We start from the raw sequence: 25,420 nt of genomic DNA, 5'->3' as shown, positions 1-25,420 counted from the left end.
CTGAACAGCTCCAACTCTTGCAGCCTGTCTTCACAAGCGATGTTCTCCAGCCCTCTGATCATCTTTGTGGCTTCCTCTGGACACGCTCTAGCATCTCTATGTCCTCCTTGTGCTGGGGGCCCCAGAAGTGGACACAGTGGGGTCTCACAAGAGCTTTGAACTGCTGTTGGATTGGGTTGCCTTTGGGATTGCTCTTGGGGTTGGAAGGGACCTCTAGAGATCATCCAGTCCAATCCCCCTTCCAGAGCAGGATCACCTAGGGCAGGTGACACAGGAACACATCCAGGTGGGTTTTGAAAGTCTCCAGAGAAGGAGACTGCGCAGTCTCTCTGGGCAGCCTGCTCCAGTGCTCCGTCAGCCTCACAGTAAAGAAGTTTCTCCTCGTGTTGAGGTGGCACCTCCTGTGTTCCAGCTTGTACCTGTTGTTCCTTGTCCTATCACTGGGCACCACCAAAAAGAGCCTGGCACCTTCATCCTGACACCCACTCCTCAGTGATGTCCAGTGACAGGACAAGGGGCAATGGGTGCAAGCTGGAGCAGAGGAGGTTCCATGTGAACGTAAGGCTGGCTGCCCAGAGAGGTTGTGGAGTCTCCTTCTCTGGAGACTTTCAAAACCTACCTGGACGTGTTCCTGTGTGACCTGCCCTGGGTGCTCCTGTTCTAGCAGGGGGGTTGGACTGGATGATCTTTTGAGGTCCCTTCCAACCCCTAGCATTCTGTGATTGTGTGAAAGAGCAATCTGACTACTCCTGGGTTACTCTGGTTTCCCCCCAAAAAGTGTTGCCTTGCAGTCACCATCCAGGCCTATAATTACAAAAGAAAAGCAGGGAAAATACCACTTTGACCATCGGAACAGTTAGGTTGCATAAGAATTACTGACTGGCATTTTTATTGGTTGTGCAATGCTCAAGATAGAAAATATTCCCTAGTCACTAGAATAATTTCACCTGACCTTTCGAAGTGCCACATCTAGTGGCACTCTGGCTTAACTGCCACTGCAAGATGTCTTGTCTGGTACTGCAGGACATGGCTTCTCCAAGGCTGACAAGAGCAGCAGCCCTTGGGAGGTTTTGCTGGGGGCTGTGGCCGAGCTGCCATTCTTGCAGTTAGAGACGTGAGCAGAGAAATAGTTCATCCTGTAAAGCTCTGCTCGGGTCTTACAGCAGCCAAGCTTGCTCAGCAGCAGAAAGAAATCCCTTCGAAAGGCTTTGGTGAAGATGGCGTAGAGGAAGGGGTTCGCACAGGAGTTGACAGGGTAAAATAAAACCAGCAAGATCTTGGAGTTGGTCACTGTGATGAGAGGGACCTTGAAGGCAGCAGATATGGCAAAAAAGGAGATGGGGGCCATGCAGGTGAAATCTGTGAAGATCAGTATGGCCATTCTCTTGGCAACCTTGGTGTCTTTATTGGCAGCTACCAGCTCTGGGTTCTGAACGGCTATGTAAATCTTAATGTAGCAAGCACAAATGACAACGAAGGCGACGACGTTCAGCACCAGGATCAGCAGTATGTAGGCTTGGGCGAGCCCCGTTTCGATGTCCATGGGCAAGCAGATGCTGACCTTCATGTAGCTGCTGACCCCGAAGAGGGGCAGCACAGCTATGAGAAGGGAGAACACCCAACCCCCCAGCATGATGGGCACGGCGTGGCGCAGGCGCAGCTTGCGGTCCAGCTGCATGGCGTAGGTGATGGTGTGCCACCTCTCCAGGGTGAGCACCGTCAGGGTGTAGACGGAGAGCTCACTCGCAAACACCGTGAAGAAGCCGGCGGCACTGCAGCCACCGCCGGTCTGCCAGTCGATGGCGTGGTTGTAGTACTGGCCGCTGCTCTGGGCGTCCACGGCAGCGATCAGCAGCAGGTACAGCCCCATGCAGAAGTCGGCGAAGGAGAGGTTGCACATGAGGAAGCGAGGAACGGTCAGCTTGTAGTGGCTGGTGATGAGAACGAGGAGCACGGTGAAGTTGCCGGCGAGGGCCAGGATGTTGATAAACCAGATGAGGACCCTGAGGAAGCCGTAGCCCAGGATGTCCTCACAGGGGTTAAAGGCATCCGGTTCCGGGGTGCAGGTGAGTATTTTAGGCTGGCAGAAGTCGTACTCGAAGTCAAAGGCGGTCAGCTCGCTGTCATCAAAAATGGCTGAGTAGCTGTAAGGGGAGGGCTCCTCATCTGCTGTGAACGGGTACAGATTCTTCTCTTCTGGCCACACCGATGTGTTGGAAGAGTCATCTCTGTAGCTATTCAAAAACCCAATCCCCCCAGAGAGAAGCGAACTGTTTGTTACAAAATCACAGAATCAGCCAGGTTGGAAGAGACCTCCAAAATCAAGTCTAACAGATCACCTGACCCTAACTAATCAACTAGACCATGGCACTAAATGCCTCATTCAGTCTTTTCTTAAACATCTCCAGGGAAGCTGACTCCACCACCTCCCTGGGCAGCCCATTTCAATGGGAAAATCTCTCTTCCTGTGAAGAACTTCTTTCTAAGATCAAGCCTAAACTTCCCCCTGCACAGCTTGAGACTGTGTCCTCTGTCAAACAGAAGTCTGGTGATAAGGAAAGACAGAGCTGTTGGAGTGGGTACAGAGGAGGGCCACAAAGACGATGCAAGGGCTGGAGCACCTCTGCTATGAGGACAGGCTGAGGGAGCTGGGGTTGTTCAGCCTAGAGAAGAGAAGATTCCAGGGGGACATTAGAGCTGCCTTCCACTACCTGAAGGCAGCCTACAGGAAGGCTGCAGAGGGACTTTATATTAGGGTGGCTGGAGACAGGATAAGGGGGAATGGTTTGAAGCTGAGGGAGAGTAGGTTTAGACTGGATCTTAGATGCTCTTCAGTATGAGGATGGTGAGACTCAAACAGGCTGCCCAGAGTGGTTGTGGATGCCTCCTCCCTGGGGGTGATCAAGGCCAGGCTGGATGAAGCCTTGAGCAGCTGAGTCTTGTTGAGAGGTGTCCCTGCTCATGGCAGGCAGGCTGGAACAGAGGATCTCTGAGGTCCCTTTTAACCTGAGGATTCTAGGACACAGAAGAGGTAAACCGGTTGTGCAGGGTCAATACACTTCCAACTCAGGGATTCTAGTTCTACCGTGGAAAACTGCTGGCATACAGACTTCTAATTATAAGTTATGTAGGCAAAATTGTATTAAGACTAGCAGCTCTTCTCTGAATCACAAACAACTGCACTTATCTCCAGGCCATGGAAAGTCTCCTTGCAGGCCATAAGCTTTCTTAACTATTTAATTGCTGAGTTGAAAGTCAAATTCAGAACTGAAGCTGGAGTGAGTAAAGCTCGCAAGATTGTATCTCTTTTAGATTTCTTTTGAACAAAACCCAAAAAATGTTGGTTTAATGATAGTGAAATTGCCACTGTGCAACTGAATTGGCAGCTGGAAATCACAGCACCAGCAGGAGCAGGAGGTCTGAACTGGCCACTTCCAGCATCTGTATGCAGACAGGTACTCACAATGCTTCATTAGGTGGTTTCCTCATGGTGTTTTCACACTCTTTGGAGAAATTGTCAAAAATGGAAAGCAAGGAATTTTGTCTGAAAGAAGGATGAAAAGAAAGTTGAGTGTCACTTTAGATTTTGGCTAAATTCTCATCTTGTCTGCAAGTGATGAAACTTCACCAACACACAAAGTAAGCTAGAGTTGGACTCCTGGCAGTGTGAACCTTCCTGTAGACCTCTGGAAGCAGGGAGGAGGTTTCAAATACTACCACAGTAGGTAGCACCTCATGGGCAGTGTAAGTATGGTCTTTCAGCTTGGCTATTCACAGATTGCACTGGGTTGGAAGAAACCCTCAAAGGTCATCTTATCCACCCCCCCCTGCAGTCAGCAGAGACACCTCCAACTAAACCCAGGTGCCCAGAGCCACATGGAGTTTAATCTTGAATGTCCTGGCCTGGAGTACTGTGTCCTGGTCTGGGGCCACCAGTGCAAGAGAGACATGGGCCTGCTAGAGGGTGTCCAGAGGAAGGCCACCAAGATGATCGGGGGGCTGGAGCACCACTTCTATGAAGACAGAGCGAGGGAGCTGGAGCTGTCCAGCCTAGAGAAGAGAAGGCTGCAGGAAGACCTACATCTGAAAGGGACCTACAGGAAGGCTGGAGAGGGGCTGTTTAGAAGGGCTTGTGATGATAGGGTGAGGGGCAATGGTTTGAAACTGGAGCAGGGAAGATTTAGGTTGGACATCAGGAGGAAGTTCTGCACAATGAGAGTGGTGAAATACTGGAACAGGTTGCACATGGATATGGTTGAGGCCCTGTTCATGGAGTCATTCAAGATCAGACTGGATGTGTCCCTGGGCAGCCTGCTCTAGTTGGAAGTGTCCCTGATGAGTGCAGGGGGGGTGGACAAGATGACCTTTGATGGTCCTTTCCAACCTGATGCAATCTTTGAATGTGTGAAAATAAGAGTTTTAAGCATACTTAAAGTTCCTGCTGTCAGATGCTGGGGACAGGATGGGATCCACTCCTGTTTTAAACCAAATATATCATTTTCCTGGCTTTAGCAGAGATCTGTCATTTTGTGCAAGGGCTTGCTACATACCACAGCATCCTTCTAACTCAAAGGATCAGCAAAGCTAATGAGCTGAATGGAGCAGAATTGCCAGCTTGTGAAGCAGTGCAGCACAATGTACTATTTGGACTTACTTTTCAGTCCTTAGGTTTCGAAAGGCACAGCAGTGGCTTGGATAGGTGAGAACAGCTTCCAGAAGACTGCTGAACTTCTCCAGGGGTGGCAGCCTCTTTAAGGAGTAAGATGATGTTGCGTTTAAGACTTGAATGGCCTCCAGCCCATAACTAGGCAGGGATTCCAGTGCTGTTGAGGAGATATCCCTGTGAAATAAAGAGAGCATTCCTCTCTTTAGATCACAGAATCAACCAGGATGGAAGAGACCTCTAAGAGCATGAAGTCCAACAGGTCACCCAACCCTAACTAATCAACTAGGCCATGGCACTAAGTGCCTCATTCAGTCTTTTCTTAAACAGCTCCAGGGGTGTCAACCCCACCACCTCTCTGGGCAGCCAATTCCAATGGCCAATCTCTCTTTCTGTGAAGAACTTCTTTCTAAGATCAAAATATATCTATCAAAATACAACTAAAGCGTTGCAGGGTAACAGTGACTTCTTGTTTCACCAAGCTCTGAATCTGCAAAGCTGCCTCAGCACCTGATGCCCAGCTCAGAAACATGGTCTGTGAAAGTACAGGGCAGCAGGGTAAGAGCATGCCCAGAAACTCCCCTGTCCTGGAGAAACCGAAACCCACTGCTCCAGGGGCTGTGCCTTGATGTCCTTATTTGCAAGCTACTGTGCATGGAGGGAGGGGTGGCTCTTTAGAATGCCACGGGTTGGAAGGGACCTTTAAATGTCTGGTTCAACCCTCCTACAGCAAGAAGGAATATCCACAACTGGATGAGGTTGCTTAGAGCCCCATCAAGCCTCATCTTGAATGTCTTTGGTGATGGGGCTTCAACCACAGCCCTGGACGACCTGTTCCAGTATTTCACAACTCTGACTGTGGAAAAACATCCTTCTAATGTCCAATCTAAGCCTAATCTGTGCTAGTTTAAAACCACTGCCACGTGTTCTAGTGCTACCTGCCTTTGTCAAATGTCCCTCCTCAGCTTTGCCCCTTCAGGTACTGGAAGGACACTGTAAGATCTCCCTGGAGCCTTGTCTTCTCCAGGCTGAACAGCCCCAACTCTCTCAGCCTGTCTTGATAGGAGAGGTGCTGCAGCCCTCTGATGCTTTTTGTGGCCCTCCTCCAGACGTACTCCATCAGCTCCATGTCCTTCTTGTGGTGAGGGCCCCAGAGATGGACACAGCACTGCAGGTGAGGTCTCACCAGAGCAGAGCAGAGTGGCAGAATTACCTCTCTTGGTCTTCTGGCCATGCACCTTTTGATGTAGCCTAGGATGTGCTTTAGGCCAGAGAAAGGGAGAGAAAGTTGGTGAATGGCACTCTCCAGCAAGCTAACAGGTGGGACAACCTCCCTTCTCTCTGCCTAACTCTCAAAGGCTGTTCTAGGTGTTTTAATGAAACGGTTATTAATTGAAACACTTACAAGAATCCTTGCCACAACAAGCTTAAGCAGTTTGGTTTAGAGTACCTTCAGAGGACTGTTTGTGTGAGGAAAGGCCATCAACATAGCTAAAGATTTTCAAGGGTAGGTCATTAAACAGGGGGGAAAAAGGCTACAACTGTGAGTAGCATTAGTAATGCCTTGTACTGTAAGGCACCAATAAAAGGAACAGAATGACAAGTTTGGCACAGAGTGCTATTTACAGAACCACCCATTGTGTTTTCATGCATGGAGTCACATGCAGTGCAGCCAGCCAGCAAGTACTTGATTAATAAAGCGTGAGGATGATGATAATGTGCTTTATTCAGCACAGGCTTCTAGCATGCAATCAGCTACTTCATTTTTGTAACCAAATTCTCAAATAATAAATAGTAAAATTGTAGTCATCCTACCAAAAGATCTTAGTTTGCAATGCCGGAATGTAAAGCACAAGGGAAGGATCAAGAGCATCAAACACAGATAAAGCAAAGGCCAAAATATCTATGAGGTGGAGGTCAATGGCAATGCTAGAACTAGCTGATAAGCATTTGGCATGGTGCAAACTGAGCCTTCCACCCTGTGATTTCATAGTATCACAGAACGGCTTAGGTTGGAAGGGACCTCTAAAATCACCTACTCCAGCCTCCCTGCTGTGGGCAAGGAGGAGACTAGATTTAGCTGCTCAAGGCCCTATCCAACCTAGCCTTGAACACCCCTAGGGAGGGACATCCACAAGCACTCTGGGCAACCTGTTCAGAGTCTCCCCACCTTCATACTGAAGAACTTCTTGCTACGATCCAGTCTAACCCTACTCTCCCTCAGATTCAAACCATTCCCCCTTGTCCTGTCTCTAGACACGCTTATGAAAAGTCCCTCTCCAGCCCTCTTGTAGGATCCCTTCAAGTATTGGAAGGCAGCTCTAAGATCCCCCCAGAGTATTCTCTTCTCCAGGCTGAAAAACCTATCCTCATAGCAGAGGCATGTTTCATGGCATCTTGTTGATATATTTCCGTTTTAAAGGCAGAGGATAAGAGATGAAGTCTTCTTCCAGACTCGGAGCCCGTGTTAGCTGGGATGATGTAGCCTACACAGCACAGCAGCTTTCCCATGGGACACCCACAAACCCCCGTGAGGGAGTGCTGGCTACTTACAGGACATCTGGTCCTGTGGCCCCTCTCAGGGCGTCATTGTGTATCCGCCTGAGGTTCTTGTTATCCTTCAGGATTCTGTGGAATCAAACATAACGCTCTTTACATGTATTCTTTAAAATAAACCTTTTCTTGTTCTTTACTTATTTAGTTTATTCTCCCCAACTAGTTCAAACCTTTCTCCCGTCAGAGCTGCTGTTGCAACATCTGGCCTGACAGTGCTTTTATTCCTCATGCAACTGTTCCCCTCCCTGATGCCACTAGACTACTATCATCTACACTTAAATTCTGATCATTTCAAATATCTTCTAATTTAAACCAGGACAAGCAGCAGTGTAGAGAAACGCATCAGAAGTTTTTGCTCAAACCAGAAGGCTAAGTCCAGAGCATGTGAAAGTGAATTACAAACTATTGATTCATAGAATGGTTTGGGTTGGAAAGGACCTTAAAGACTATCCAGTTCCAACCCCCCTGCCGTGGTCTGGGACACCTTCCACTAGATCAGTTTGATCAAGGCCTTATCCAACTTGGCCTTGAAAACCTCCAGGGAGGGGACATCCACAACCTCCCTGGGCAACCTGTTCCAGTGTCTCATCACCCTCACTGTCAAGAATTTCTTCCTCATCTCCAGTCTGTAAGTCTGGTCTCCTTAAGCTTCAATCCATTCCCTCTCATCCTATCACTACATGCCCTTGTAAAAAGTCCCTTCCTGTCTTTCTTGTAAGCCACTCTCAGGTACTGGAGTTATCATCTACACTTAAATTCTGATCATTTCCAATTTATTCTAACTTAAACCAGGACAGCCAGCAGCATACAAGAATGCAACAAAACTTTTGGCCAAACCAAGAGGCTGAGTCCCAGAGCAGGCGAAAGTAAATTACAAACTATTTGTTGTTTGCAGACACAGAATGTAGGTCCCTTGGTTTGGGCTACTGTTTCCAGTTTTCCACTATTGCTGCTAAGTTTAAGAATGTATTAAATTTGAGGAAAAATGATAAGCTTTTCTCATCAAAACTAAGGGATGGTGTTTCAGGAAAAGCAGGATGTGCTGCAGGGTCAGTAACTGAGTTGGAGTGAGACTGAAACACAACACTTTCTAATGGGTAGCAGGAAATGCAAAGGCAGAGCCGGTGAGGCTGAAGGAAGAGCCTTTAACTGTATTTCATCTATTATTTACCATCTTTATTATTATATTACTGTACTACTTACTGTATTTACTGCCTATAGTTACTACCTATAAAAAGTACTGAAGAGGGGAAACATACTCACAGTTGATTGAGCTTTGTCCCGTTGAAGGCATGGCTGTGGATATCTTCAAGTCCATTTTTATACAGTTTGCTGAGGATTAAAAATAAGGTGAAAGGGAAAAGGATTTGGAAAAGATGAGATTATGTTATATAGTACAGGTTTTGGAGCTTGGACTCACAGATTCATAGAATGGTTTGGGTTGGAAGATCATCTACTTTCAACCCCCCCTGCCACAGGTAGGGACACCTCCCACTAGATCAGGTTGCTCAAAGCCTCATCCAACCTAGCCTTGAACACCTCCAGGGAGGGGGCATCCACAACCTCCCTGGGCAATCTCAGTGTTGCCCTTAACAGTTAGAGGGATGGGAGTAAAGGGTCAGTGTTGGGAAGAAGGAACCAGGCTCTGCTCACTGATGTCCACTAATAGGACAAGGGGCAATGGGTGCAAGCTGGAGCAGAGGAGGTTCCACACAAACAGAAGGGAAAACTTTTTTTTTTTTGTGGGGGTGCCAGAGCCCTGGAACAGGCTGCCCAGAGAGGTTGTGGAGTCCCTTTCTCTGGAGACATTCAAAACCTGCCTGGATGCTCCTGTGTAACCTACTCTAGGTGATCCTGCTTTGGCAGGGGGGTTGGTCTCAGTGAACTTTTGAGGTCCCTTCCAACCCCTGACATTTTGTGATTCTGTGGTTCTAACCTTCCAGTCTCTCAGGTGGCTGTGGCAATGAACCCAGAGTTTGCTAAGAAGGAAAGTATGGTGTGTGGAGACTTAAGAGGAATCAACATAAACTGAGTCAGAAGAAATCAGGGGCAGAACAAGCATGAGTACTCTGTAGCAATTTCTTCTCTCTTTCTCCTGTTCAGAGAGTCCCTGTGCAGCTGATGCTCATCAGCAGTATCAGTCTAGTTTGTCCCTGAAAGCACTATTTCAAGAAACCACATCCCTGAGGGTAGAAGAGAGACTTTGGCTCCAGCACAGCCTTTGGAGGTCTGTTGATGGTATTTTTTAAAAACAAGACTGCATGGAAGATAAGGATTTGGATTCCTCCTCCTCCTTTCTTTCCTCAGTGAAGTTAGCTTTTGGGTAACCTCCTGCTCTTCTGCCTGAAGGACACTGCTAATTCCTAAGCCTTTCAAAACCGAACTCATGACATGGACATACATTTTTTTTGGGGGGGTTTAACTTCAAGATGTTTCTAAAGTCTGCCTGCTTACTTTGAAGCAGAAGTGTTATCCTTGCAAGAGGAACTGCAGCTAGGATCATTTTACTCACAGTGTCAGTGATTCATTGTTCATCCCCTGGAAAGCGTTCTGTGGGATCGTTGTCATACGCAAGTTATCGCAGAGCTCCCTTGGGGAGGGAAGGGAAAAAAGGTGGTTTTGTCAGTGGTCCAGGAACAAGACAGAAAAGACTCAAGGCTGGGTTAGCTTGGGTCTCTACTTACAAAATAAAATGAGCTTCTAATGAGAATATCTGTGTCAGGTCTGGAAAGTGTCTTATCCCAGTGTTACAGATGCTCCTGGAGAAAAGCAGAATTCCTTTTTACAGGAGAAAATGTTAGCAAAGAGGAGACAAGGAGGCAGCTCTGCAGGGACAATTTTAACAATTCATTAAAAAGATTAGTGTCATATATGAATCCTAGAGTGGCTTAATTTTGAAGGGACCTCAGAGATCATTGATTCCAACCTCCTAGCCAAGGTCAGGGATGCCTCCCAACTGGATTTGCTTGCCCAAGGCCTCATCCAGCCTGGCCTTGAACACCTCCTGAGAGGAGGCATCCACTACCTCCCTGGGCAATTTATTCCAGAGTCTCAACACCCTCATACTGAAGAACTTCTTCCTAAGATCCAGTCTAACCCTGCTCTAATGTCCAGTCTAAACCTACCCAGTGGCAGCTTGAGGCCATTCCCTCTTTTTGTATCACTAATTACCTGTGAGAAGAGACCAGCACCAGCCTCTCCACAAGGTGCTTTCAGGTAGTTGTAGAGAGCAATGAGGTCTCCCCTCAGCCTCCTCTTTTCCAAACTGAGCAGCCCCAGCTCCTTCAGTCGCTCTTCATAAGATTTAGAGAAACTTCTGGTTTCATTCTAGTTCTTTCTGTAATTTCTCTACTCTTGCATAGAAAAAAAAAAAGGTTAAAGAATGGCAAATAGAAAAGAAGCAAAACTCTTTCTTACAAGTATTTCAGCCTTGGAAGGTTTCTGAATGCTCCATCCTCGATGTGCAACAGATTTTTTGTATTCAGGATTAATCTGTAATGAGGGGGAAAAAATATGTTAATTTTTTTTTCAAATTAGTTTAATTGTCAGGTACTTGGGGGGGTGGGGGAGGGGTCACAAGAATTCTGCTTGTGATTGGCCTTGTCAGGACACAGTCAAGTGCAGAAAATGGCAGCAGGTTTTGATACAGACATACCCCCAGTGCATTCTGCAGCACTACTGGAAATGAAATTGAGCTGTCATTGTTAGGTAGCTGATAAAAGGTTAACAGCTCCTGAATCCTCACGGTTCACTGAGCTGAGATGATCTGTTATGGATATCCTGCTCATTTTGCTGTCACCTGCCAGTTCTGTTGGGTTAACTGTTCTGGGTTTGTGGTGTGCCTAACACAGCGAGCTGCTGCTTTACCATGGGGGCTGAGCGGCACATGCGTGCTACCACCGTGGTGATCTTGGAGGTGAGGCTGAACAAGGAGCCTGAGCTTTGTGTACGTGTGTGCATGCCTTGTCCTTGCCCCACAGTGAGATCCCTGTGTATCATCCCTTATGGATTCATAGAATAGTTTGGGTTAGAAAGGACCTCAAAGGTCATCTAGTTCCAACCCCCCTGCCATGGGCAGGGTCACCTCCCACTAGACCAGGTTGTTCAAGGCCTCATCCAACCTGGCCTTAAATACTGGAGAACCTCCCCTATGGGGACAGGCTGAGAAAGTTTGGACTCTTCAGCCTGGAGAAAAGAAGGCTCCAGGGAGACCTTAAAGCAGCCTTCCAGTACCTGAAGGGGGCTACAAGAAAGCTGAGAAGGGACTTTTCGCAAGGGCTTGTAGTGATGAGAGGGAATGGATTGAAGCTTGAGGAGGGCAGATTTAGATTGGAGATTAGGAAGAAGCTCTTGACAGTGAGGGTGGTGAGACACTGGAACAGGTTGGTCAGGAAGGTGGTGGAGGCCTCATCCCTGGCGGTTTTTAAGGTCAGGCTGGATGTGGCTCTGAGCAACCGGATCTGGTGTGAGATGTCCCTGCCCATAGCAGGGGGGTTGGAAATGGCTGATCCTTGAGGTCCTTTCTAACCCTAACAATTCTGATTCTATGAAGGTAAATGCACAGGGTCAACCCTTTTATTCTTTCCCTAAACCCACTACTGATTTTTGTGGAAATTGGACTCAGCCAGAGTTGGATAAATCTGTATCTCTGGCTTATGTGAGTAACTGGCTTCAATGGAGTTCACATAAAAGGGGTGTGTGGGGGGGGAAGGGATAGATTTGTCCTCCCTCAGTTGCACCACTTTTAAGCCACTGGCTGATCATGCTGGGTTGGGGGGGGGGGGGGGAAGAGGAGGCAGTAATGAGATATTGAACCAGATTTATAGTTTCCAATTTCACTAAATATTTCAGAGCATTCTCCTATTCATTGCTTTTAACTTGCTTCTCTCCCTCTCAGACGCCTGTGCAGGTCAAGTTTAAAATCAGTACATGTTCTGTTTGAGTAATATTTTAGCACTCTGAGAAAGTGCTCTGCATACTAAGCAGCCGTATTTAAATCCTCATCTTCAAAAAGGAAAATTTTTCCTCATCTGTTGTCATCTCAAATAATTTCCCTGCTTAGAAATCTCAACAGTGCTGGCAGAAATAGGCAGAGCTCTGCTCCTGCCACCGTGCTCACTGAAAGCTGTGGGACATTAGGCATGGATCACAGAATCACAGAAACATTCAGGTTGGAAAAGACCCTCAGGATCACCAAGTCCAACCCAGAACCTTACTCTGCAAGGTTCACCCCTAAACCATAGCCTCAAGCAGAACATCCAAACCACCTTTAAACACATCCAGGCTTGGTGACTCCACCATCTCCCTGGGCAGCACATTCCAATGCCTGACTACTCTTGCTGTGAAAAAATGTTTCCTTATGTCCAGTCTAAACCTACCCAGTGGCAGCTTGAGGCCATTCCCGCTTGTTCTATCACTAGTGACTTGTGAGCAGAGACCAGCACAGCCTCTCCACAAGGTCCTTTCAGGTAGGTGAAGTCAGGATGTCTTTGTTCGATCTCAGTTTCCGAGGCTAGACCTTAAAGAGGGCTCCCCGTTCTACATGGCACTTTTGTTTCTCATCACAGATCTAGTGCAAAGCCAGTCGAAGTTAAAGAGGAAGATTTGGTCCAAGAATACTTCTCCTCAGACTGTTTACTCCTTGGTGACTCTGAACTGATGCTTACATTTCAGACAGCGTGGGGAGGCTGTCAAATGCGCTCACTTCTATCCTCTCCAGGGAATCGCTCTGCGAGATTTCACTGCAATGAAACAGGTAGGCACAAAGCAAGACATGAACAAGTAAGACACCAGAAATCAGCTTTCCAATTTGCATTTTCTTCTTTTCACACAACCAGGAAATGATAGGGGTTGGAAGGGAGCTCTGGAGATCATAGAGTCCAACTCCCCCACCAGAGCAGGGTCACCTAGAGCAGGCTGCACAGGAAGGCATCCAGGCAGGCTTTGATTGACTTCAGAGATGGAGACTCTACCACCTCTCTGGACAGCCTGTTCCAGTGCTCTGCCACCCTCAATTCTTCCTCATGTTTAGAAGGAACTTTCTGTGTTCAAGTTTGTGCCCATTACCTCTTGTCCTGTCACTGGGCACCACTGCAAGAAGCCTGGCCCCATCCTTTTCACACCCACCCTTTATGTATTTATCAGCACTGGTAAGATCTCCCCCAGTCTTCTCCAGGCTAAAAAGCCCCAAGCCCCTCAGTCTTTCTTCATAAGAGTGATGTTCTAGTCCCATAATCATCTTTGTAACCCTTTGCTGTCTTTCTTGAACTGGGGAGCCCAGAACTGGCTACAGTACTCCAAATGAGTGCCCTTTTTTAATGTTCTTTTAGAAATAGTTGTTCATCCCTTTGTACCAATTTTGGTTTGGCAGCAGTGTCCATGCCTCACCACAGAAACCTTGAGAGCCCTTGCAAGGAGAATTGAGAAAGACTAGCCTTTTGTTGTCTTGGCAAAAGGGAATGCCAGCCTCTGGAATAAGGCCCAAACACAGGCTGGGTGCAGAGCAGGTTGAGAGGAACCCTGAAGGAAAAGACCTGGGGATGAGAAGCACCCCATGAGCTGGCAGTGCCTTCCTGCAGCCCAGAAGGCAGCTGTGTGCTGGGCTGCAGCAAGAGGAGTGTGGGCAGCAGGGCAAGAGAGGGGATTCTGCCCCTTGACTCTGCTCTGCTGAGACCCCACAATGCTGTTGGAGCAAGTCCAGAGGAAGGCCACAGGGATGATGCAAGGGCTGGAGCACCTCTTCTATGAGTATAGGCTGAGGGAGCTGGGGTGGTTCATCTTGGAGAAGAGAAGACTCTGGGGGGACCTTAGAGCTGCCTTCCAGTATCTGAAGGGATCCTACAAGAGGGCTGGAGAGGGACTTTTCATGAGGGTGTCTGGAAACAGGACAAGGGGGAATGGTTTGAAGCTGAGGGAGAGTAGGTTTATACTGGATCTTAGCAAGTACTTCTTCAGTACAAAGATGGTGAGACTCTGGAATAGTTTGCCCAGGGAGGTCATGGATGCCTCCTCCCTGCAGTTGTTCAAGGCCAGATTGGACGAGGCCTTAGGCAATCAAGTCTAGTTGAGAGGTGTCCCTGCCCTTGGCAGGGCAGTTGGAGTAAATGATCTCTGAGGTCACTTCCAACCTGAGCCATTCTAGGATTCTATGAAGTATCTTTGCACTTAGGAAACCAGAAAGAGCCTCACACCTGGGAGCCTTTTGCTCCTGTTGCTAGTCCTGCCTCACTCAGCTGGACTATTTGTTTGCAGGGGTGATGTTGTAGCTAATGTTCATAGTGCTTCGTATACTGAGTCAAGATGCATAGATTCACAGATTGCATTGGGTTGGAAGGGACCCTCAAAGGTCATCTTGTCCAGCCCTCTTTTGGTCAGCAGGGACACTTCCAACTACATCAGGCTGACCAGGGACACATCAAGTTTGATCCTGAATGTCTCCATGGGCAAGGCCTCAACCACATCCCTGGGCAACCTGTTCCAGTATTTCACCACTCTCATTGTGCAGAGCTTCCTCCTGATGTCCAACCTAAATCTGCCCTGCTCCAGTTTCAAACCATTGTCCCTCATCCTATCCTCACAAGCCCTTCTGAACAGTCCCTCCGCAGCTTTCCTGTAGGTCCCCTTCAGATATTGAAATGTAGCTCTAAGGTTCCCTTAGAGTTTTCTCCTCTCCAGGCTGAACAGCCCCAATTCACAGTATCACAGTATCACAGTAACTAAGGTTGGAAGAGACCCCAAGGATCATCAAGTCCAACCTGATTCTTTCAGTCTGGTGCAATTTGAGGTCATTTCCTCTTGTTCTATCACTTGATCCTAGGGAGAAGAGACAGATCCCCACCCCTCTGCAACCTCATTTTAGGTAGTTGCAGAGAGTAATGACATCTCCCCTCAGTCTACTCCAAACTAAACAATCCCAGTTTCCTCAGCTGCTCCTCACAAGCCTCGACCTCCAGACCCTTCACCAGCTTTGTTGCCTTTCTCTACAAATCTGGACACATTCCTCCTGTCTGCAACTGCCTTACCATTTCTATATGCTGGAATGACTTGTGGCAGTGAGAACAATTGATCACCTGATTTGCAGATGGTGAGGAGTTGCACAAGTACATGATTGAGAGATTGATCATTTGAAGGTATGCATTCTTCAAAGTAACTCTGCACTTCAAGACAACTATGAAACATTCTATAGGTTTACCTCAGACAAATACAATGATTTTTGCACTCTTAATGTGGAGAGATACATTAAAAGGATACAAAGAAATGAATTAAATTCTCTTTGTGGAAGGGAAAATGTCAATGAGCAGAAGCTTCTCTGTGAATAATAGCAGGTACATACAGTGTGGGAAAGTTTAGCCTCAAGTGACACAGGTAGGAGAAATGGGAGATTGAAGTCGGGCTCCCCTCTGAAATTGGTGAAGTTCTCATTAATCATTAAGCTGCAAGTGAGTGCAAGAATACAGCACCACTGGGTTGTACCGTGGCACTTCATTGCAGTGGAATAGATGCAGCAGAACTTAGCTTATTTTCCACTTGCCAGAGCTACAGGAACACTGAAGTTTATAATTCAGCCAACACTGTTTAACCAATGAGCACTAAAAGCTAAAGTAGTCCTGGTGAGTCTACTCAGATATTTGCATTATCCTCATCTTTCAAGTCTTATCCTTTAAGAATGCACCACAAAGGGGGTTTCCTGCTCCCCCTAAATAAATTAGGTAACAGCCAATGCATATTTTAAGATCTGATGCACTAAGTGCTTTTCGTAGGTGAAGAGATGTAGAAGTGGACCTTAAAAAGAAAGTGGCATTGTTTGTGTTATGAGGAAGATCATTCCCCTGTTCTGCATTGCACTAGTGTGTCATCAACTGTCTTTTAGAGACCATTCAATGCAGATAAATGTAAAAGTAATCAATAATGGAGACCCCAGCCTGCCGTGTTTCAGGTGGGACAACAACAATAAGGGCAGAGGTGGTCAGATGAGCCTTGTGGTCTGAATCTGACACAAATCAGATTACAGAGCTAAGGGAGGGGAAGCAACACAGACCTCAGAGTACAAAATTACAGTACTTGTAAATTGAAAGATCCAAGAAAGCGTTCAGTCCTACTTATCCCCACTGCCAATTTCATCTCCTGGTACAAAATGCCAAAGAATTATCTTACTTGGATACTAAATAAATGTCTGATGACAGAATGCCATAGCTAGCATGTGAGTGAGAAAATCTATTTCCTCTACCAGTCAAAAGCATGTATTATAGCTACATTTCAGTGTCTGAAGGGGACCTACAGGAAGGCTGAGGAGGGACTGTTCAGAAGGGCCTGTGGTGATAGGGTGAGGAACAATGGTTTGAAGCTGGAGCAGGGCAGATTTATGTTGAACATCAGGAGGAAGTTCTGCACAATGAGAGTGGTGAAACACTGGAACAGGTTGCCCAGGGATGTGGTAGAGGTTCTGTGCCTGGAGACATTCAGGATCAGCCTTGATGTGTCCCGGGGCAGCCTGATCACAGCAATCTGTGAATCATCAGCGGTATCCAGTTCTCTCCAATATGTTTACTGTTTCCTTTTGTGATCTGTTAACTGTTGCAAATCGTATTTTTTTAAAGAATCTTTTATATACTGCCCTTAAGGAAGGAAATGCTATGTGTATTGTTCCCCACTGTTCATTTTTTCCCCCCTAATAGGATGTTTTAGCAACACATCTTCAACTTATTCTAAAAAGATGTAATTTTGGATGGAGGTTCATGACAGAATTTGGAGCAAGAAATTCATAGATTCATAGAATGGTTTGGGTTGGAAGGGACCTTGAAGACCACCTGCTTCCAACCCCCCCTGCCATGGGCAGGGACACCTTCAACTAGGCCAGGTCACGCAAGGCCTTATCCAGCCTGACCTTAACATCTCCAGCAAGAGGGCATCTACAACCTCCCTGGGCAACCTGTTCCAGTGTCTCCCCTTCCTCTCTGTCAAGAATTTATTCCTAATCTCCAGTCTAAATCTGCCCTCCTCAAGCTTCAGTCCATTCCCTCTCATCCTATCACTACAAGCCCTTGTAAAAAGTCCCTTCCCAGCTGTCATGTAGCCCCTTCACATACTGGAAGCCAGCTCTAAGGTCTCCCCACAGCTTTCTCTTCTCCAGGCTGAACAGCCCCAACTCTCTCAGCCTGTCCTCATAGGGAAGGTTCTCCATCTCTCTGATGACTTTTGTGACCTTCTCTGGACCTGCTCCAGCAGATCAACATCCCTCTTATGCTGGGAGCACCAGAACTGGACACAGCGGTACAGACGGGGTTTCACCAGAGCAGAGGGGCAGATCATCAAGCTGGCCACACCGCCTCTGATGCGGCCCAGGGTGCAGGCTGCAAGCGCACACTGTTGTCTCATGATAAGGTTTTCATTCCATTAAGGACATTTCATGAAATTAAGGAGAACCCTCGGGAAAATGTTGTCAACTTACATGATGAAAGCATCCCTCAGTCCTTCAAAGGCGTGTGATGGGATTACTTTTACGGGGAGATGAGTAAACAATCTGAAAAATGAAGAGGAGGAGGAGAGGAGTGTGAGGCATGGGGTTTCCTTCTTTACACACCAGAAGAAAATCACCAAAGCACAGCGCCGCTTCATTTCACCTGCAGTTCTCTGTAAGCCTGTGGCCTGATCCATTTACCACTGACCTCAGTTAAACAGAATTCAAAGGATATTGGCTCGGTTCCTCAGCAACATCAATTTGAGGCTAATCACTGTCAAACCATTAATAAGCAGAACCTATGAAGTAAATGAATAGCCTGATGGAAGTGGGCTGCTACACTTCTACAGATGTATTCATAAGAAAAGAAATTGCATCAGTATGGTTAGTTGATTAAGAGCCAGTGTGGATGTCCCTTTTTCAATATTTCAGTTACTCTGCCCGAGAAATTAATGATGTGGGAGACAGATCTGCATTTTACCATTCTCTTCTGCATTTGAGTCACAGTGCTTTAACCTGCCAATTTATCTAGCCACTGACCACACTCTCCTTGATAATGGCCATAGGAAAATATTTAACATACCTGAAGACCTTATCTTTGTGCAAACATTTTGCTTTGTAATCACAAGTATCTAGTCAGAGATTTTTGTTTCCCATCCTTATAATGCACACCCCCACCACCCCTCAGGGGTATTTTAATTTGGCTGAAAGGTTTCCATCCTACTCATTTAACCTGCTTGCTTTGTTATAATCCTCTATATCACAGAAAGGCTGAGGTTGGAAGGGACCTCAGAGATCATCTGCTCCAACCCCCCTGCCATGGGCAGGGATGCCTCTCAACTAGACTCAGCTGCTCAAGGCCTCATCTAAGAATTAAAAATGTATTCAATTACAAACATTTATAAATATGTGGTTTTATATCTACACATATCATGCCCACACCATATAAATGGCAGGCTGTCAGCCACCTGTATGTCTTGGGGGTTACAAGGTTACAAATCCAGATGTACTATGGAGCCTGGCAGTCACTTCCTAGCTATGGTTCAAGTTGCATGATCTAGGACATATCAAAGAATGAGGGGGGGTTTTAGAAGGGACCTCTGGACATCATGCTGTCCAACCTCCTGCTAGAGCAGGGTCACCCAGCATTAATCACACAGGAACACCTCCAGGTGGATTTGGAATGCCTCTAGAGTTGGAGACCTCATAACCTCACTGGGCAGCCTGCTCCAGTGCTCTGCCACCCTCAAAGTGACACCCTCCTTGTGTTTATGTGGAACCTTCAGCATTTACTTCCTTTGCATTTTGACTGCCTTGTCTGTGAACTGGAAACAACAATAGATCCCTACCTAATTAGGGGTGTTTTAAGGAAGTGAATGGGTCATGCCTGTCTCTAGATGGATGCGGGAGTGTTCTGTGTGAGGTTTGCGGAAACCAGAAATGAAACTAAGTCATGTGTCTTGAAAAATGTGTTTGCCCCTGAGGGGACAAAAGAGTAGTCAGAGAATTGTTGTGGTTGGAAAAGACCTCTAAGGTCATCAAGTCCAACCACTGACCTGACGCTACCGTGGCCATTAAACCATAGAATCGTAGAACTGTTTTGGTTGGAAAAGATCTCTAAGATCCCAGAGTTCAACCATCAACCAACCCTGGCCACACATTTCTTGAACACCGCCAGGGATGGCGACTCCACCACCTCCCAGGGCAGCCTCTTCCAATGCCATGTCCCAAATTTTTTGAGCACCACCAGGGGTGGTGATGCCACCTTATAGTAAGTTAAATACTCCAAGCCAAAAGTAAAACAACTTCAGGAAGTAGTAGAAAGTAGAAGCTGAGAAATTGTTGCTCTGTAACCCTGGCAGTAGGAGCCTCTGCATAACTGCAGCATCAGCTGGGGTGGCTTACAAAATAAAGCATAACTTTGGGGGAAAGTGTTATGATTTACCAAAGAAATCTGAGCATACCTTAAAGTGCAAAGATTAAAACAGATCTTGGCTTACTTACATAAAAATCTTCAGCCAAACAAGCTCCTGCCACTCTGTGATGTGGCTATTAACAGTGTAGTGGTTGTAACATGTGGGTCAGTGACCCACTCCTGCTGCCTGAAGAGAGCCTTTGGCAGTGGTGCTCCAAGTTTCAGCTAAGTCATTAAATTTAAGTGGGATGACCCAGCATTTTAATAGCTACAGTAGTTAAATTGCATGACAGCCCTTAATCCATTCTGCATTTCAACTTCATTGGGTTTTGTTTTTTAACTCTCCTGAGCTCACCATGATCGCTGGAACTGTGAACTCATCTGCACTGACATTACCTTGTCCCATTAAGCACCTCACAAAACAGCAAGAGCCAAGGAAAAAAGGCAGCCCTCTTTCTTAAGCCTTGAAATACTGGTGTGTCATGCACAGGCAGGTCCACACCAATAAAGACATCTTAGGTTCACCTAAAAGTTGTATTTTCCCATCCCTATTTTTGTCCACTTTGTGCTTTGTACCTCAAACCTTGCATTTAGATGTCTCCTCCTATGCTCACCTTTTGCAGATCCTTCAGCTTGCCAAGTACAAGCCAGCCTGTGTATGTAGATTTATGGAATGGTTTAGTTTGGAAAGGACCTTACAGATCATCTAGTTCCAACCCTCTGCCCCGGGCAGGCACATGCATAAGCATTTAGGTTAACTGAGTTTTGAGCTGCTTGTTGCAAGTTTAAATCTTCCCAAAGTGCAAAGTAAAGTGAGGCCTTACCTCGTGTTGGAGTCTCTGCTATTGAACATGACTGATGGCTTTGACAGCACACCACAAAACTCAAGCAGCTCCTGGCAGGAATGAACTATTGATTTCTCTGATTGTGAAACTCAGAGGTATTCATCTCTCACCAGAGCACAGTGGCAGAATGTCCTCTCTCCACCTGCTGGCTAGGCTTCTTTTGCTGCAACCCAGGCTGCCATTGGCCTTCAGGGCTGCGAGTGCCCATTGCAGGCTCATGCCCAGCTTCTCACCCACCAGCACCCCCAAGTCCTTTTCTGCAGGGCTGCTCCCAATCTCGTCATCCCCCAGCCTGGACTGATATCGAGGATTGTCCCTGCTGAGACTAAGAAGACACATAGGTGCTGTAGCTAAAATGGCACAATAAAGGTGTCTGGATAATGGGAGCTTCTATAGTGTCTGTCTAATGTCCAGATTAAAACCAGGAGCCTGAGAAAAATGTGGTCAATTCCAGACTGTATAAAACACATCCTTCTGCAACCTGTCGAAAGTCTAATCATTCTGAAAACTGTTTCAGCAATAACATGACATGGCAAGAATAACTTGGTAAAGAAAAATGGCTGAGATTTCCCTACAGGATGCACACTGGGGATATAGCAAAGTACTGAAAACACATTTGGAAATGCAGCGCATTTCAGCATCAGGGTTTGAATTACTTGGCTATAGCTGGATTTACATATTGCTGTTTATTTTCTTCTAGTAACAAGGACTTCTCTGAGGTCTGGTTTCTGTATTCTCAAGGAACTAACAGAAAGAACTGTGTTGGAACAACCTGGAACAGCATTTCCCACCCCTACCCTCAAATTATTATTGCCAGCACTACACTGCAATTTATCTGCTGCATACAGGTACAGATGTGACTATGAGGAGGGAAATGTCTCTTGCTTTGTCTCATACAGGGGAGAAGAGAGCTCAAAAGATCAGTGGATTATGGAAAGAGAAGGAGTCACTACTAACAAAGCTGGCAAAGCTGTATCAGTAGGGGAGAGGGGGCAGAGAAAGGGAGAGAACAGCTAAGCAGGGAAGAAGACACTAGTATGAATATCAAAGACGTGGAAGGAAAGTAAACCAAGTTCAGTAGGAACTAAAACAAAGCAAGAATACATACAGACCTGCAGGGGCAGTGACTAAGTTCATCAGTACAGCTTTGTAATTGTACACTTTCTATTAAAAAAATGAAACAGGCAAACAAAAACTATCAACACACACACCTCTCAATTAAATGGAAATGGAAATTTGTTAGAATAGTTCCAGACTCGATGTAAATCAGGTTGGATTTGGCCTGGAACTAGAAGGAGCTGGGCATGTGGAACACTGGAACAGGTTGCCCAGAGAGGTGGTTGGGGCCCCATCCCTGGAGATACTCAAAATGAGGCTCAGCAAGGCTCTAGGCAGCCTGATCTAATTGAGGATGTCCCTGCCGACTACACAGGGGGTTGGACTAGATGACCTTTGGAGGTCCCTTCCAAACCAGACCATTCTGTGATTCTATGATTCTATGTCTGCAAATGCAGGCTGAAAGACATGGATTTTTTTTTTTTTCCCATCTAAGTGTAAATGTTTTCTCTGCAGGAGTATTGATCAGAATTTTGGTTGGGTTATTTTCTGACTGCATAGTTGCTTTCTACAGCCAGCCTAACAGCTGGACTTTGGGTACAGTCATAAAAGATGGTTATATTAAAGGTAGAAGAGAGGAATTCCTCTCTTAGTTTTGCCCATCATCTAGCCCTGTTGACCTAAGTGAAACCTAACTGCCAACAGCCATAAGACCATTTTCTCTCCTAACCTGATCACTGAAGTTGGGATGTTGTTTCCTCCTAAGATGATAGATGGAAAATGAAAAAATAAAAGAGTATGCCAAGAAAGAAAGGAAAAATCCACCACCGCAACACATAAGTAGACCTTTTGATAACCTCTCTGGGCTGTGATGTGCATCATCCTAATAAACATGCTAAATCCATTAAAAAAATTAACCTCCCACTTGTTTCTGTTGCTGCAGGGATCCTTGACGTACAAACATCAGGGAGGAAATGTGCTTGTTGCAATAACTATGGAGAGTCTCTTTAGCATCCACAGGATCTGCTTTCTCAGGTAATTATTAGGAGAAAGGGGAGGAGATAGTACTTTCTATAAGCTGGCTTTGGAAAAATGATTCAGATGGTTCTAGACTAACTGAAATTGGTATTTCTGGCTCCTATCAGTTCTTCAGTTCTGGACAAAGGAAGAGGAGATGAGGGGATAGTATCATCCCTGGGGAATTTCAAGAGCACATGAAATTTACAAACAAATGAGATGAAAATAGAAAACACAGGCTTTGTTCCCAAAAGGGGCATAATAAGGCTTCATTTGTGTGCAGATAACCAAAGGATCCTCAAAACAGCAACTGTGCTATCTGTTGGGTTGTGTAATCCCTTATTTTGACGCCACCAGTGTTTAGATCAGTGCTGTAACTGAGCCCATGAACATCACAACACTAGAATACCTTCTTATATCGAGTATTTCGGTCTGGTCTGCTACATCATGATCTTAAGAGTATGGCGTGGGGGTAAGGGAAGGCCTGTGATTCCCTGTTTTTAACCTTAATTCCAAGAGGAGTAGCAGGCAGAAAGATCTGATGAGCAGCCCATGGAGACCCAAACAGCTGGCAAAACTCACACCTGCTTGTTTTTTTCCCCCCACTACGGAAGGGTGGACAAAGGGAAGATTAGCCCCTAAAATGTCAATGAGCTGGACCTCCAGAAGAGGCAGAGAGCACTGGTAAGGGGATTTTGCTGCTTTAATATAGGGCTCATTAAACTGCAGGAGATTTGGGTGAAGAGGGTCAAAGTCAGTCCGGCTTTGTGAAAGAGAAAAGAAACCAACCAGCCAGGGAACGCCTAGAAGATTGACGACCAAATATCAACTGCTTCATCGGGTTCCTCTAAAGTTATCCACGCCACTACTTGGGAATAGGAAAAGCATCTTTTTGCCTCCTGCCCGCAGCGGGAGAATACAGAAAGTTGAGATCTGTCCCTGAGGCTAGTGGCATGTGGCACGTGCTTTTGGAAGCCGAGAAAACGTCCCGACAAGATGCGCATCTTCGTCCTAGAGGGGAGGAGTAGGGGGTGAAACAAGCCCTCTGCTTCCCGTTCCTTGCAAGGCTTTCTCTTCGCACCAGCGCCCGGCAGGCTCCGACACCCGGCCAGCGCTTCAGCCTCTAAGCATCCCATCCAAACTGCCCGACTCCCGACGGCACTTCCCAAGACATGGGGAAGGGAGCAGCACCCCCTCCCGACCCACTCCCCCTCGGAGCGGCCGAGGCGCAACCGGCGCGGCCGGTGCCGTCTCCCCCGCGGTACTTACGCGCGGGCGGGCGCGGGCAGCGGCCCCTGGGGCGGCGAGAGGCAGCGCAGGGCGGCCTGGCTGCAGGCGCAGCGGGGCGGGCAGCGGCCGCCCGCCGCGGGCAGCGGAGGCGGCAGCAGCAGCAGCAGCAGCAGAAGGGGCAGCAGTGCGGGCACCATGGCCGCTGGTGCCTCTTCGCCTCTCCGCTCCTCTCCCCTCGACTCCTCTCGCCTCTGCCGCTCCACATCCCGCGAAGACGCCGGCCACGGTCCCCGGGCTCCTCCCGCCCCCCGCCCCGGGGCGGGCTCGTTGCCCTCCGTCGGTGGGGAAGCCGCGGTCAGGCTGCTGTCCTGTATCCTGATAGTGGTGAAGGCTGGTTTCACGGAGTTTGGTTTCCATGAGTCCTGTCACCTGCTCAGTCCCTGCACCTGCAGTGCTGGGTGCAGCTCTGGAGTCCTCAGCACAAGGGCATGGTCCAGAGGAGGTCACAGCACTGGACAGAAGGCTGGGGCAGTCTGAGAGAGTTGGGATTGTTCAGCCTGGAGAAGAGAAGACTCTGACAAGACTGTATTGTGACCTTTCAGAGGTTAAAAGTGGCCTATAAAGATGGGAGCAAGCTTATCATCAGGGCCTGTTGCAACAGAATAAGGTTTTAAATGGAAAGAGGGGAAATTTAGATGGAGTTAGGGTGAAGGTCATGGAGAGGTGGTACAAGCCCCATCCTTGGAAACACTCGAGGTCAGATTGGACAGGGCTTGGAGAAACTTGATCTAGTTGAAGATGTTCCTGCTCCCTGCAGCAAGGTTGGAATAGCTGACCTTTAAAGGTCCATTCCAAACCAGTCTGTCATTCTGTGATTGGTAGCACAAGATATACTCTCCTTTCCCAGAGGTTCAGCTAAATGCTAATCAATATCAAAAAGGTTGAAGTCAAAAGAATAATGGAACAAATGAGGTTGGAAGGGACCACAGAGATGCAAGTGCCCTGTCATGGGTGGAGATACCTCTCAACTAGACCCAGTTGCTCAAGGCTTCATCCAGCCTGGCCTTGAACACCCCCAGGGAGGAGGCAAACCACAACCACCCTGGGCAACCTGTTCCAGAGTTTCATCACCCTCATACTGAAGGACTTCTTCCTAAGATCCAGTCCAACCCTACTCTTCCTCAGCTTCAAACCATTCTCCCTTGTCCTGTCTCTAGACACCCTTATGAAAAGTTCCTCTTCGTCTTTCTTGCAGGATCCCTTCAGGTACTGGAAGGCAGCTCTTCTCCAGGCTGAACAACCCCTTATAGCAGAGGGGCTCCAGCCATTGGATCATCCTTGCAGCCCTCCTTTGGAAGGATGGAGCTGGGCTCTTTTCAGTCGTGGCCAGCAATGGGACAAGGGGCTAATGGGCACAAACTAGAACAGAGGAGGTTTCACTTTAATATAAGGAAAACACTTTGAGTGGTGTTGAGTGGTTGTGGAGAGTCTCCTTTTCTGGAGATGAGGATCTGAACCTGGACATGTTCCCATGCAAGCTGCCCTAGCAAGGGGGGTTGGACAAAAGTCCCTTCTAACCCCCACCATTCTCTGACTCTGTTGAGAGGCTTTACTTGGCCAGTGGTGTCCATGCAAAGCCTCTGCATCAGGCTGCATTGTGTGAAAGCTGAGCTGGAGGAGGT

The 25,420-nt window shown here is 47.2% G+C and overlaps 1 protein-coding gene across 1 annotated transcript; it reads right to left on the bottom strand.

The window, feature by feature from the left end:
- Positions 1-985: 985 nt before the first annotated feature.
- Positions 986-24,023, bottom strand: LHCGR (luteinizing hormone/choriogonadotropin receptor). Its single transcript, XM_054168029.1, has 11 exons — positions 23,778-24,023; positions 17,667-17,738; positions 12,886-12,960; positions 10,637-10,711; positions 9,904-9,978; positions 9,732-9,809; positions 8,483-8,551; positions 7,217-7,291; positions 4,655-4,840; positions 3,464-3,544; positions 986-2,228 (listed from the first exon to the last, which is right to left on the bottom strand). Exons 1-11 carry the CDS (start codon positions 23,933-23,935, stop codon positions 986-988), a joined length of 2,187 nt encoding a protein of 728 aa, XP_054024004.1. The 5' UTR covers positions 23,936-24,023.
- Between the last annotated feature and the right edge of the window lie 1,397 nt (positions 24,024-25,420).

This window comes from Dryobates pubescens, chromosome 2 (genome assembly GCF_014839835.1).
Source record: "Dryobates pubescens isolate bDryPub1 chromosome 2, bDryPub1.pri, whole genome shotgun sequence".
NCBI lineage: Eukaryota > Metazoa > Chordata > Aves > Piciformes > Picidae > Dryobates > Dryobates pubescens.
The sequence above is the reverse complement of the archived record's forward strand: the minus strand, read 5'-3'. Positions and strand labels throughout refer to the sequence as shown.

Bases quoted from the DNA above. Each gene is read 5' to 3' on its own strand.
- LHCGR (XM_054168029.1), bottom strand. From the start codon at position 23,935: ATGGTGCCCGCACTGCTGCCCCTTCTGCTGCTGCTGCTGCTGCTGCCG. The intron at 9,810-9,903 runs GTAAGTAGAGAC...TCCCTCCCCAAG, and splicing joins TTAGAAGCTCATTTTATTTT to GGAGCTCTGCGATAACTTGC. The intron at 7,292-8,482 runs GTGAGTATGTTT...TTGATTCCACAG, and splicing joins GGGACAAAGCTCAATCAACT to AATCCTGAAGGATAACAAGA.